This window comes from Gambusia affinis, linkage group LG02 (genome assembly GCF_019740435.1).
Source record: "Gambusia affinis linkage group LG02, SWU_Gaff_1.0, whole genome shotgun sequence".
Lineage (NCBI taxonomy): Eukaryota > Metazoa > Chordata > Actinopteri > Cyprinodontiformes > Poeciliidae > Gambusia > Gambusia affinis.
Genome location: NC_057869.1, coordinates 10165425 through 10179587, shown reverse-complemented (window position 1 = coordinate 10179587; position 14163 = coordinate 10165425). Strand labels below are relative to the sequence as shown.

The window sequence follows — 14163 nt, the reverse complement described above, 5'->3', positions numbered from 1 at the left end:
TCAAAGTCCTGCTGGAAAATGGCTTCAGCATCTTCATAAAGCTCTTCATCAAAAGGAAGCGCTGTAAACTTTACAGGTTTGTGGCTGTCCAGGTGCCGAGTTTGGGTTTGAGAAAACAGTGAGCGCAACTTTCATTCTGGGACCTTGATTTCCAAAATTAGATTTAATATTAAAAAAAAAAAAAAAAAAAAGCCTTTTTTTTTTATCCAGGTAAGGTGCTTTTCATTTTTACCTGGAAGAATCTGGCTCAGGAATAATTTAGGACAAGGAATGTGAAAGTTATGTCCTCATTGTGTATGTTAGCTTGTTTCTTTCTTTTCTAACTGTATTTGTCATTTGTGCAGTTATACCCACATTTTCTCCCTCCACTTAACTCTACATTAGTTCACTAGGATTAAGCACTCTGAACAACCAGCAATGACATTTTCAGACTACTTGAAGAACATGTCAAAATGACTGCTGGATAACTGCCAAGTGAACAGTATTTCCCATGATGATAAAATGTTTCTGTATTATAAACCTTTCCAATTTTCTGAGAAAGTAATTTTCAGTGTCAGTAAATCTAGAAATTTTGTTCAAGCAATATTTTTCTGTCGAGCAAGAATTAAAACATGAATCAGATTTGCATTAGTTGCTTTTTAGCAGAGGCGGGTAGAGAACCCAAAAGAATAAACATTTTTACTCAAGCCAATAAGCAGCCAATGAAGAAATTACTAGAGTAAAAAAGGTATTTGGTAAAAAAGTGACCTATGTACTAAATAACTGATCATAAAATTCAATTTAATGTTGAAAAATGATAAAAATAGTTATATGCAAATTTTGGTATTTTAAAGACTAAAATAAAAAAATTACACAAGTAATTCTAAATCTACAAAATCAGAAAGAAGAAATTGTGCTAAAAACAAGAAAGGATGAAAGAAAATCTGCTTTCAGGAAAACAGTAATGCGAAGCCATGAGTGAGTTTTCAGTTTTATTGAGATACACTACGTTAGAGCCTACAGTATGATGCAAGGTATCATTCCCTTTGAATAATCTCAGAAAAAAAAAAAAAAAAGCACTGCAGTCTTAAAAATTACAAAACATTTAACATACAAAATATACAAGAAATGACAATACAAGGCTTGGTAAACATCAACTAAAACCTGTATTTCCCTTTTATTTTACAAAGTTTTATATATATATACATATATAGAAATATGTCACATATTTCTATATATGTATATATATATAGTCTCAACAGACACCTGTTAATGTCCTTAACCTCTTAGGAATGACATCCATATCCATTTGAAAGTATCAAAAATAGAGTTGTACAGTCTTTGCAGCCTTATCTAAAGTAGGAACAAATTGTTCGATCTTTGGTTGTGGCAGAAAAGGACAGCAGCCGGAGTTCAGAGTTTATTGTCAATGCTGGTTTTGTTTCGTTTTGTTTGTTTGCGTTGTGGACTCCGGTCTCTCAAGCTGCAAAATTGACTTTAATGCAAACATTTCTCTCTGTTCTCCCACCCAACCCGTTTGGTTGACCCTGTGAACCTGAAATGTACAACATTGAAAACCGTTATTGATCAGTCTCAGTCATTTTGGAGAAGAAAAGGGGGGGGGAAAAACTCAGACCAACTGGTTCACAAACAGGAGTTAAGGCATCCTACATAGTTCACGTGACAAGATGATATTCTCTTCTGAGAGTTTATGTTCTTCTATGTGAAGTCCAAAAGCATTCTTTACAAGACCTTTACCTCACATTTGCTGCTGTTATAGTGTGCATAGCCTAAACGTGTGTGCTTTTGTTGTTGAAAAGTCGTCATATACACAAGAAATTTGGTTCAAGCAGCTACCATCCATCCTCAAACACAACTGAATTAAGATGCTTTATGCTGTGTCCTCCATTCAAGCATCTGAGTCTACCGAAGTCTACAATCTACTTCTAGAGGCATCAAGGTAAAAAATTTTTTGTCCTTTTTTCTTTTTAAAGGCATTAAGCAGAATATCAATGCATAGCAGAATCATTTTCACCTGGAAACTGACTTCAAACCACCATTAATCTTAAGGCAAAAAAAAAAAATAAAAGTCAGTGGAAATCATCAAACCAGCATCTGGATCAGTCAGTCTGCTCATCCCTGGAGGATGACTTATTGCTGCAGTGAAGCCACTGCACATTTGCGCGAGCCGGTGGGGGAAAAAAAAAATAAAAATAAAAATGCAGGAACAAATCATTGAGCATTCTGGAAACAATTTAAGAGAACTCTGATTGTAGACAGCAGACATCGATTGTTGCAAGCAGAAAAGGTTTGGAAGACCCCAAAATGTCCAGATTTTGCTGTCTGGATTCTAGGATTTTACATTGTTCTTTACAAATGAGGACATTACATAAATACAACATACAGACCACTTTATATATAAAATATTTTCACAATTTTCGTCAGAACATTTTCCATCGAAGCCTGAGTCAGCTGTCATTTGAAAGCATGGTGCGCTAGGAAATCAAAAGGCACATTTGAGAGGAGAATAGTTTTAGTGGCAGAGAGCTCCATTTCTGAGGACCAACTAGAAACCCTCTATGAATTGTCAAAAAATAAAAAATAAAAACACTAAATAATCTTGCTGTGAAATCATAAATCCAAAAGAAGCACATCCGTTTCTAAAAACAAGCTCTCTTCAGTCTTAAAGTCTGGTGAGAAAACAAGGAAAGCTTGTGCTACAGTTCAGATTTGCTAAACATTTAATAAGGCATTTGTTCAAAGAAGCAAAGGAAAAACAGAGCTCTAACGGAAGAAATGTGGTTCATTACTGTACAGATACCTACACAGCTGCAAGTCTGTGGAATGTTGCATTTTGCAGAAGGAAAACAAGCTGCTGAACTCCAAACACCATGACCACATTTGTCTTTTAGGGGGAAACTTCTTTTTCTTAATACTACTGGAAGGTTTGATTTGAATTAATTGTATGGCAAATCAAATCTCAAATTTCTTTCCGTCTTTAATCGATGTTAGCAAGTGTCCACTTTTGCTCAGATAAAAAAAAAAATAAATAAATAAATCTTTTGAAGAAGTGGGATGCACAGCCCTGGATCCCTGCAACACAGCTGTGAGCTGCATCTTTAATTCACAAGTTGATGCTGGTGAGAAGAGGGTTGAAAACTTCAAGCGGACCATCAGGAAGATAGCAGAGCTATGAATGGACAGATGTTCAAACATAAGCCTACACACAACTGTGAAAAGCAAAAAAAAAAAAAAAACAAGAAAAAAAAACAACTGCTCCAGCTCTGCGTGTCTGCTCTGTCCTGAGCATGGCTCTGCTCTACATCTGTGTGAAGTTGTGTTTTTCCATCTATATCAGAGATCTCATGGTTGAAAACAGAAAAAGCAGCTTTGCCTTTCACCACAGTCTTCAGTCTTCTTCCACCAAGTCAGCGTTTGCAGGGTTCAACAGCTGGAGGTGATGCTGAATGAGTCACAAAAAAAAGAAGACAAAAAAAAAGAAAAAAGACTGACTGTTCAGGCAAAGATCTGAGCTACGAATGGTTGTGCACCGACTGCGGGCCGTGAGCGCTGGGGGACTGGGACATGTCTCTGCCGATGATCTCATTTACTGTGGAGAGAGAGAAACAAGAACAGAAAGACGGAAACAATTTAAAAGTGCTCCAAGCCATCTTCAGAGACAGTTTAAAGATGTCAGAAAGGTATTTATCGTTGGGACGGGGATTTTTGATGTTGGCTCACAAACTTTAAGACAAGACATAAACCAACAGGTGACATGAGTGACACATCGTTGTGTCGCAACAAACAACTATCATGATAACATGATAAATTAAAATAATTTATGTTCTAAAGATCAATGTGTTTTGTTTACAGATACCTCATAATTGATTTTATTTGTGTTTTAGTTATCAGTGGAGTTCTTCATTTCCATTTTATTTATTGGTTTAGGTTGTTGTGGTTTTATTTTGGATATTTAAATTATCTTCCAGTTCCAGTAGTAAGTATTCTTTATAAAATTAAAGCTTATTGATCTTTGAAAAAGCCTCCATACTTAGTGATGCTCCTCAAACTAGAGAATAGGATATTATTTACAATCCTTTTAATGCTGCTGTAATTCCTGCTTTTGTAACCCTTTCAACTAGTTTTTCCCTCCACTCAACTCTCCATTAAAATACGTACTTGTATACAAGTTAGCAATGACCTTTGACCCCCCTTTCACCTTTGGAAAGGTGTCAATTATCTGGATGATTGTCAAATTGTTGCAAACAACTAATCTACTTACAATCAAATGTTGATTAATGGTTTATTTTATTCTTTTCATCATTTATTTCTCTATCCAGCAACCGAACAAGTTTCTGTTTTTATTTTTATAAATACCTCTAAGTTTAATTATGTCACTGTTTACTCAGTCAATACTTAACACAGCTGGCACAAAAAAATATTTGTTAAAATATAATGTGTTTTTTTTTTATTCAGCATATGAGAAAATAGCCGACTGCCAATTTAAAGTGGAGAAGATCAATCAACTTTAGATAAACTCATTAATTCGATACGCATGGAATTAAAAATCTATATCTAAAAAAATAGTAAAAATTAAACACCTGAAATATATCAATATGTGCTTCCGAGTTTCACTTTAAATGATTAAACTGCTGAAATAAATGCCAATGACATTCTAACTGATTCATTTGTAGTTTTCGCATAAACAAAGCAAAGCCTTGGGCTGCGAGTGTCTCTCTCCAGCAGAGGGCAGTCTAGTTCCACACCAGAATCGTTTCAGGATCAAAACTATGTGCTAAAAGTGGGAAAAAACTACAACAGAGTGGCAAACTCAGAAGTCGCAAAGTCATTTGCCATGACGCGAGATAATAAACTAGAATCACAAACTATTCCATTCACAGGCTGTGCCAGCCAGCTCATATAATTGATTGAGTCCAAGAGTCCTGTTAGATAAGCTATTCCAGTGACTCTTAAAATAACAGCCGGAGCAGCAGACTTGTTCATTATTTCATTAACAGTGGTTAGGTGCATTTCCTCCAGACCCCTTCATAGGGTTTTCAACCATGGCTGAGGAGCTGTGTGAAACCTACTCATTGGTTAAAAAAAAAACAAAAAAAAACATGTCGTTAATGTGAGAGAGGCACTCAGGCACAGCGAGGTTAATTACTCCAGACTCAGAGAGCAATTTTAAATAAAAAAAACCCGGATAAGGCCTTTTCTGTGCTGCTGTCTGCTTTTTAGCCAGCATGTGCGATTGTTTTCCATCTGCTTCCTCCATTCGGTGCTTAGAGCAGAACCACAAGAAACGGAGCAGGGAGCTAATAAAAATTTTTTTTTTTTTTTAAAACTACAGCTTTGAAGTAAATCAACATCAAATACTTTAACGTGGGAAAGAAGATAAGAGGACTGAGAGACAGAAGAATCCCATTTGGCTGAAACTTATGGCAAACATCTTCTCACTTCCACTGTGACAGCATGTAAAGTGTTCGGTTTTCATGCTGCGACTTCTTCATGTGGTTTCCCCAAAGAGCCTTAAGTGTGATGATAAAAGGTCAGTCACGCAGGGCAGAAATCAGACAGGGCGGACTGGTATAGAGAGGGCGCAGTAGAGACCTCTGGCCCAGTTTGGCACAGAGAGAGATTCGCAGGCAGACTTGTTTAGACATGGCAGGTAACATGCAGCTGTAAATCTCTCCGCTGTGACGTAAAAATTAGACATTCCTCTCTTTATTATAAACAAACCTCTTGCTGTAACTTAATTGAAAAGAAAAAAAAAAGTACCAGGGAGTGACTCAGTGATGAGAAACCAGAAGAAAAATAAGTCATATTTAAATTTACACTACAAAGCAAACCGCTGGCAAAATGAGAAACCGAATAGCTACGTGGAACGGCTTTATGGACTTTTAAAAGAGCAATAATTTTCATATTCAGAGTTAAACCATTTCATTGTGTGGAAAAATCACTGTAATAGTTTTCTAATTAGTTTTAAAGCCTTTGCTCAGGCATCAGACTCTTTTTATTTAGCGCCTGAGTGTGCATTATTTATGTTTCTTGCTTTGCTTTTGTGTCTGGCCACCATCACTCACATCATCCTGTTAGCGTGGGAGGCTCTTCCTTTCCCATGTCAACCATGTTCACACACACACTGTCACACTCGCAGAACCACCACGCACTTATGAGACAACCGTGCAACTATCAAAGCAAACATTTACCTCTACATACACAGCAGAACATGGGGATATAATCTATGCCAATTTGTCACACTATTCTCTGGGTTAGAATAAAACTGTGATGGAGGAGCGCACATCTCCTTTAAAGGCCGTGACCTTTTGAAAGGCGACTGGTGCAGCTGGGCTCAAAATAAACAAAATCTTACAGCTGTTAAAAGTGCAGCCGAGCGACACAGCAGCTGTATCTGTAAAAATTAAGAGCTGCACTTCTCTTATCTAGGCTCCTCTTTAGTTGCAGCCCTTTATACAGCAGTGGCTGGCGAATACTGCCTTATTTAATACAATTTACCCAAACTGAGATGAGTGAAAATAGAAAATAAGAACAATGTGATGCTTTACGTGCCATACGATGCAGCACCTTTCAGAATTCTGGTTTCTGAAGGCTCCTTAGGGGTATTCTGCATTGTTCAAGTGCAACGTGATAAATTGTGCAACAAGAGGTCATAGAAGTCAATCAGCTGAAATACCACAGGAATATGAGTGACATGAAGCAAAGTGTGACAGACCGACATTAAGTGGGCGTCTGCAAAAACATATCACTTTCCGCTGTAAAAGTACTGATCAGATTATTGCAGAGGCAAACATTAACCCAAAGTCACTCAGAGAAGGCCAACTCAGGCCAATTGGCATTAAATAAACCAAAAACCTGTGACTCGATCAACAGCAACTTCCGAGTAATTCCTCTCGATTTGATTCATTCGCTTTTCTCATAAAACGAGGTGCAGGAAGGTTCTGCAGATGATTTGTCAGAAACCTTTTTGCGTCGCTTCCACTCCCGAGATTTCAGCTGCGCTAAATGCAAATTTGGATGATCTGATTTGCGGCCGTTAGAAAGGAGGCAAATTTTCATTTCAGTCTCAAAGCGGCCAAAAAGGCCTGGATGTTTATCTCTTATACTTTCGTAGTTCTTCCCTATCAGTGAAACCCAAACCTAAAACTTGTCACTTCACAATAAACTACCTTACTTAAAACATGTTGATTTTTAAAAAATGTCCCCTCTGAAAATAACTTTTTACTCAATAAAGAATATTTTTGTTAATGTGACAAAGATATTCTGCACTTCAATATAAGGTGGAGCTCCACACATCAGGAATCCAGAAGTGAAAGAGAGCTTTGAGTCGAGTTCAGCTTTAGACTGGTTTCATATGCTGATAGAGTTTTCTCGGGTTTACTGGTATTGTTCATGACAGTGCAACAGAAAACCAGTGATTCAGCGCTGCCCGTCGTAGTAACTGTGGCTCTGAATGTCTCAGCCGGAGGGAGATCCTCTGCAGATGACTGGCAGGGGGGCTCCCTACACAAAATATATACATCTACATTCACCCGATGACTACTACTACTACATATGCTAGTAGGTTGCCATCAGATTGCTCCTTTCAGTGTGAACCAAGGACTTCTAAATATCTAATCTCTTCTGGATTAAAAGAAAAGAAATCTGCTTATCATTTGTGTCACAAGACTGGAAATGCTTGATTGGGAAAAAAGGAGTAAAAAAAAAAAAAAAAACGAAACAAAAACTGCATTACCCGTTGAACTTTTTCACTACATCATTAAGACAAAGCAATGCATAATAGAGAAGTGGAAGGAAAACATAAGCTTTAAAAACACTTTCATCCTTGAATAATAACCCTGTAATTAGCTGCCATTAAAGTTTTGCTGTAACTAGAGAACATCGGAGAACAAACAGCACAATGAAGACAAAGAAAACCACCAGACAGGCCAGGGATGGTGTAGAAATGGAGCCAACGCCCCAAATGCAGAGGCTGTTGTCCAAACACAGAGGTTCTGGGTTCGATTCCCACCCTGACACCTTTGCTGCATGTTCCTGCCCAAGCTCTTCTCTTCCCACCCATTTCCTGTCTAGTCACAGTCGATAAAGGTCGCTAGTGCTGAATAAAATCTCTCTAAAAAAAACAAACCTCAAAACTTGTGAAGAAGTAAAATGTATTCTGTAAATTGTTCTACTAAAGGAAATCCGATGTAGAGAACCCAGCAAAGAAAGAAAGCAGCTAGATGAGGCCACAAATCAAATATTTGGCAAAATGCTACATGTAGTAGATATCTAACACAAACACACTACCCCCCTTGTGAAACATGGTGGTGGCGGCAGCATGCTGTGGTGGTGCTTTTCAGTTTAAGGCCAACGTTTATTCATGTGTTAGAATGACAGAGACACAAATCTCATTAAGAATCTGTCAAGAGATTTACTGATTTTAAAAAGAAGTCTACAGATCTTCAAATTTGGCAGAGACAATTGTAAGTATTGGCTCATGGGGACTGAATGTATATGCATGCCACACTTTTAAGATTAAAAATAAAATATATTGAGCATCTACTTCACAAGTATTCACTTGTTTGTGTTATACTTTGACAATAAATATCAATATAAAATATATGAGCTCGTGGTTCCAAAATAATAAAATAGGAAAATGTTTTTGCAAGGCTTGACATGACCATGGCATTTTTCACTGGCAGCAGGAGTGACCTTTTTTTCCCCCTTCACAGAAGGTAAGAGAAGAATAAACTGCAGTGATAAGCAGCATGGAAGAAAATTCTCAATAATAAAGACATATCCCGGAACAAGTCTGGAAAACGGGTTGCATTCGCAAAATGTCAGTTTAGATCTTTAAATCGAGAAACCAATACATCCAGAGTGAAAGAAGTTTAATGGGTTCCTTTAATTTCCCCAAACCAAAGTTTCACATCTAGAAGGAGACTACGACAAATGAGTAATTTCACCCCTTAATTTCTAAAGAGCATCTCAAAGGGGCTCACAGGAGAGATCTCCCTAATGCAAAACAGAAGTGAAAAAGACATTTGGACATCCAGTAAAATAAACACGTCTACTGTTGAAATGGAAAATGGGCAATTACCATAAACCTCTATGACACACTGAAAAAAGCTCCCTCAACCAGGCATAACAACATTACTCTGGCAGAGCAGCTTAAGCAAATAACATGAAGACTGACTGATTCTTGACTCCACCAAATGAAGACAACATGCCACAATGGAAAACCGTTGTGCACAGGGAAAAGAGAAGAAGCAAGGCTGGGTTTGCCCTGCAAGAGGGAATATCAAAGCAAACATTTTCCAATTGCAGCTTCCTGTAATGACATGCACACACTTTCTCAGAAGCAGTCACACATTAGAAATATCTGGCCAATAAATTGAACTTCATTGTGCAATCTCATACTTTTTGTGTCCCCCTTGTTTGTTTTTTTTTTTATTATTATTTATTTATTTACTTTAATTCCAGTTTTGGGGTAAGAAAGTGAGTGGGTGAATATGAGAGAACACAGCAGAAAAGCTCATCACACAGTCGGTTTCTCAAAGTCACTCATCTCTGAATCATTCGTGGAGTTCCCATTTAAAGTGACGGTAAGCGATTCACAAGAATCCCAGCCTTTGATCTGGAACGCAAAAATTGTTCCACCCTGAAAGATCACTTAAGGCGCCAACTTCAAGAAGGAAGTTTGGGGCCTGAGCAGCAAAAAACTAAGTAATGCATATGGTGGGATAAGCTGAACTATTTTGGAAAGTTTAACAGGTAACACTTTGCTTATAAATCAACACCAGGGTTTCATCTTCCAGGAAGAAAACGATAGCTGCTTGAATTTTCCTTTCAGTTACTTTTTTTGAACAGGAGTGGTTTGTTAAAACCAAACTGGAGGCAAAAAACAACCACAAGATTCTACGAATGAGCAAAATAATGTTACTCACTTTTACACACAAAAACATGCCAACAGCAAAATCTATTTCAGTCCTCTGAGCCAAGTCTGCACTTAATCACAAACTGTACTGATTTATACATTCAAAAACATTAAAATAAGGTGAAAATAACAAAAAAAAGAAAACACATTTACTTCTCTTTACACTGTTCAGTTAATTTCAGTTAGGAAAAATGTGCAAAATATTTTAAAGCTTTACTTTGACCCAAACAGAGGGAGTTACAGGCTTCTCCTGCCTAAAAAAATAACAAAAAAAGACTGCTGGCAACTTGTCTGCACAAACCTTTAGGATCCAGCGAAAACCTATGCAATACATATACTTTTAAACTGTGTGGAAACATGAGACAAAAAATCTTTTTCCACTTGTTAAAAAGGGGAAAAAAGACCAGAAATTGTTGCCATTGTTTTTAAAGAGCAGCAGCAAATCTTAATGGAAACATATTTTTCTTCCACAGTTTTTTTTTCTTCTGTCATCAAATGAGGAGTTCGATGTTATTGCTGGTCTAGTTGATTAATGGCTGCACAAAGCCTCTTACTCTGACTGGTTTCTCTCTCACACACACACATATGTACATATACTTGAGCAGATTAACAAAACAACCAGTGATTTATCTCCTACATTACAAATAATCACACCAGAGACCTGCAAGCAGATTATTATTTTTTCTAAGTCTATAAACACAAAGCACTTTGTATTGCCTTGTTGCTGAAAATGTGCTAAATAAATAAAATTACCCTTAAATATAAGAACTTTATATCGATAAAAAAAATGGCTTCTGTATCACGGTACCAATAGTACTATGTTTCTGCACATTCAGAAATTAATTGAATTTATTTGACATATCAAAGTATTCTAAAGATATACCTTATTTAACTTATAAAGATATATTTTAGTTAACTTTTGACCACTTATTGCTTAACTAATTTTACAGCAATCATGCATTATGTTTAGTTTATGAGGAGGCAACATCACAAATAAACAGAAAACCAGGAAGTAAAAAATAAAAAAATCTAATTCATAATTCTAAGATTGATATTTCTAAACAGGTCTACAGTCAAGCTATATTTGGAAATTTTATAATTAGTTTTTATTGAAATCAACAATTGATGGCTTTTCCTTTTATTGTAGATGGCAAAGCAGTAATAAAGTAAATTACCACAAAACATTTTGTTTAAATATTGCCTTTATGCTTTATAATCATGGATCATTAGGAAAAATAAAAAAAGTCCAAAAGCCTGACCCACCAGAATGAAACTACAGAATAATACACTGAGCTGAAAGTATTAGTTTGGAGAAAAAATGATCACACCAACAAACTAGCTTGTATGACAAGCAACAATTCTGATTTTTCAGTGTTGCTTCATTTAGATTTCCAAACGGATTAAGCTGTGTGCCCATGTGCAAGTTTCTCGAGAAAGAAAGATAAAAACAGAAACTGACAGCAGTTGTTAGGAACCGTTATGCAGCGCAATAAGTTTGAGTCAAACATAAAGAAAATGACGTTCTCCACCTAAAAGTTTAGCAAAGAAGAATATCCACGACCTTGTTCATTTTTATTTAATTGAGACTAATCTCTCTAATTCATAACCGACATGCAGTAAAAATATGTTTTACGTTTCTTTTAACCACCAAGTGCATTTCAGACTGATTGTCTCAGCAGAGTGGCCCTGCAGCGGAGCTGGATTTTGAACTTGTCTATCCATCTGTGCATCAGTCTGTCTTCTCACCTCCTGTGTGCTCTGCCCTGGGAACACACGTAAACACACACACCTCAAAAACATCAAATCAACAGACGCACAGACAACACAACCATTTTTTTTACCCCTCTCATACACACACTAACACACGCATCTCAAGCATGCTTTGGTGTGCGTCACAAGGGCCATCTGCTTGCTAACCAGAGCACTTTCTACACTAACTGTAGAGCTCGGTTTCATACCACAGGCATGAGCCTGCAATTGTGTTTCGAGTTTGATTTAAGAAAAATGTACAAAGGGAAATTTTCCAAAGCATTTGGAGCAGAAGGAGCATCCTTTCTGAAAATCTGACATAAGCTTGGACAGAAACTGAACCATTTATGAGTCGCCTTCTCGAACTTCATGTGACAAAGATCCTGAACCCTCCTCCAAACTTTTTAGTGAGCTGATAGTAGATACAGAGTGCCACTACCTTTAGAATTCTGTTTTTCTTTTTAACTCTAAAATTAATTAAATGCATGGATCTATGTCTATAATTCTATATAAGGTTTTAGTCACTATAGATTTGCTTTATATTGCCTCCAAGTTTGCACTCAGGTCCATGTTGAACCGTTTCTCTGCCAAACTGGAATGAATGTGATCTAATTAAGAGAGATTGCCACAACCTCCGAAAACCCAGAGCTGTGCAAAGCTTCCTGTTGCTACATTAAAAATCTGGACTACAGAACTGGACTGGCACAGAAAACTATTTTTAGCTCAAGACTCAAAGGGAGATCTTACATTCCCAGCTGAACTGTGTTACAAACTTTATCTGGAGAAGACGGCGAGTGCATAAAGCCACACTTGATGAATAGAGAATTTTGTTTACACCTTTTCAATTCATGATAAACTAACAAAACATTGTAGAAGTGTGAAGTGGAATGAAAATGAAATATTATTTTACACATTTCAACATATAAAACTGAAAATATGGTGACCTTGGAGATCTTAAAACAATAGCTGCCTCTGAATGGTGGAGGACATCATTTAGTAAGTCAAGTGGTTGCACTGGATTTTATTAATGGGCAACAGTGCAAAGAGGGTCAAATAAATGCATACCCAGCTTTTCAGAATTTTATTTGTAAGAAATATCAAGGAGAAAAAAAATCTAGATCACTTTCCAATTCCTTTTCTTTTATGCACCACTTTCTATTGTCTCATTTAAAATTGTAACAAAATAGATTGTCTGTTGTGGTAAACTGAAAATAAAAAATGAAAGGACTGCAGATACACTCCACTGAACATTGGTACTTCACATGTGACCTGTTGTTGGCAGATTTATGTTCATTAGGTTGACCCCTGCTAACACACAATAACACCTTCTACTGCTAAGCCTCACCAGGGTATTAATTAATGTTTAATCTTCTAGACTCTTATTAAAATATGCCATAAGCTGATATTTAATAGCATTTTGAATCAATTTTTCTAGTTTGAAACACCAAGCTGTATTCTAATTAGGGTTCTAAATAGGAGTCACATGCATATATAAACATGATCCTTCACATCACATAAATACTGCAATATTTGCAGGTAGCAAGAAATAATGTAATGTACTTCTATTCACTGGAACCAAGAAACCAACAAAGTTTTAAAGTGTAACTAATTATCAAACTGCTGCCAGAGATACAAAATCTTGGCATACATCAGTTAGCAATTTAATGTAATACTACAGCCATCACTCCTCCTTCTGTCTATGATACCCAATACCAGGTGACAGGCCCCTCAGTAATGAAGCTTGAAATACAACTATGCTCTGCAACGTCAGTCCAAATGTTATCACTGAAATCAGACATTGAGGTTCAGTACCCTGAAATCAAAACAACTGGTTCTCTGTATTGTTTTACACCAGATCCATGTTTATCCCACGTATCGCATATTGAACAGTAAACCTAATCCCTTGGCGGTCCCTTGCTTCAGACAGAAATTATGGTACGTCACAGATAGCAGAGCTTAAAATAACTAATGCCAAACCAAAGGTTTATGCAGAGCAAACAGAATTAGTTAAAAACAGAGACAGAAAGACAACAAAGTGAAGAGCTGGATCAATGGTTGATTCTTAAGTTAGCTATTAAAGATTTTTTTTTTGTTGCAACAGTGACCTCTAACTCTTGCTCTTTTTGACAGTAAGTGGCTACATCACATTTTGATACAAAGTGTTTTGGTTGTTTGAACAGAAAAATAATCTGTTTCTTAACCTGCCCCAAAAGTTGGTCACTAAAACCGAACGTGTTAAAGAGTTGTAATATGTTTCCCAATGCAATACAAAGTGGCAAATACGGATTAACAGCTGGGATAAGCATTACTAAAACATGCTTATCCCATGTTAAGGGGGAAGATATTTGACGTGAAGGAGAGGATTATAGAATAATCTTGACTCCATCTGCCTACAGCCATAGATTATGTATAAGAGGTAAATATCAGTTCTGTAACTGATCTTCAGGAAGAAAGATTACCCTGAGGTCTGTGTAAAACACTCAAGAGGTACAGTA

At 36.7% G+C, this 14163-nt stretch overlaps 1 protein-coding gene across 2 annotated transcripts in view; it reads right to left on the bottom strand.

The window, feature by feature from the left end:
• Nucleotides 1–84: 84 nt before the first annotated feature.
• Nucleotides 85–14163, bottom strand: part of nfatc3a (nuclear factor of activated T cells 3a) — a 63922-nt gene continuing 49843 nt past the window's right edge. The window contains exon 10 of one of the 2 annotated variants that reach the window (XM_044106165.1): nucleotides 85–3589. In XM_044106165.1, the coding sequence (XP_043962100.1) occupies nucleotides 3513–3589 (77 nt within the window). In that variant the 3' untranslated portion in view covers nucleotides 85–3512. Of the gene's footprint in view, nucleotides 3590–11200; nucleotides 11683–14163 lie in introns of those variants that run through there. The other variant, XM_044106156.1, reaches the window with a different exon arrangement.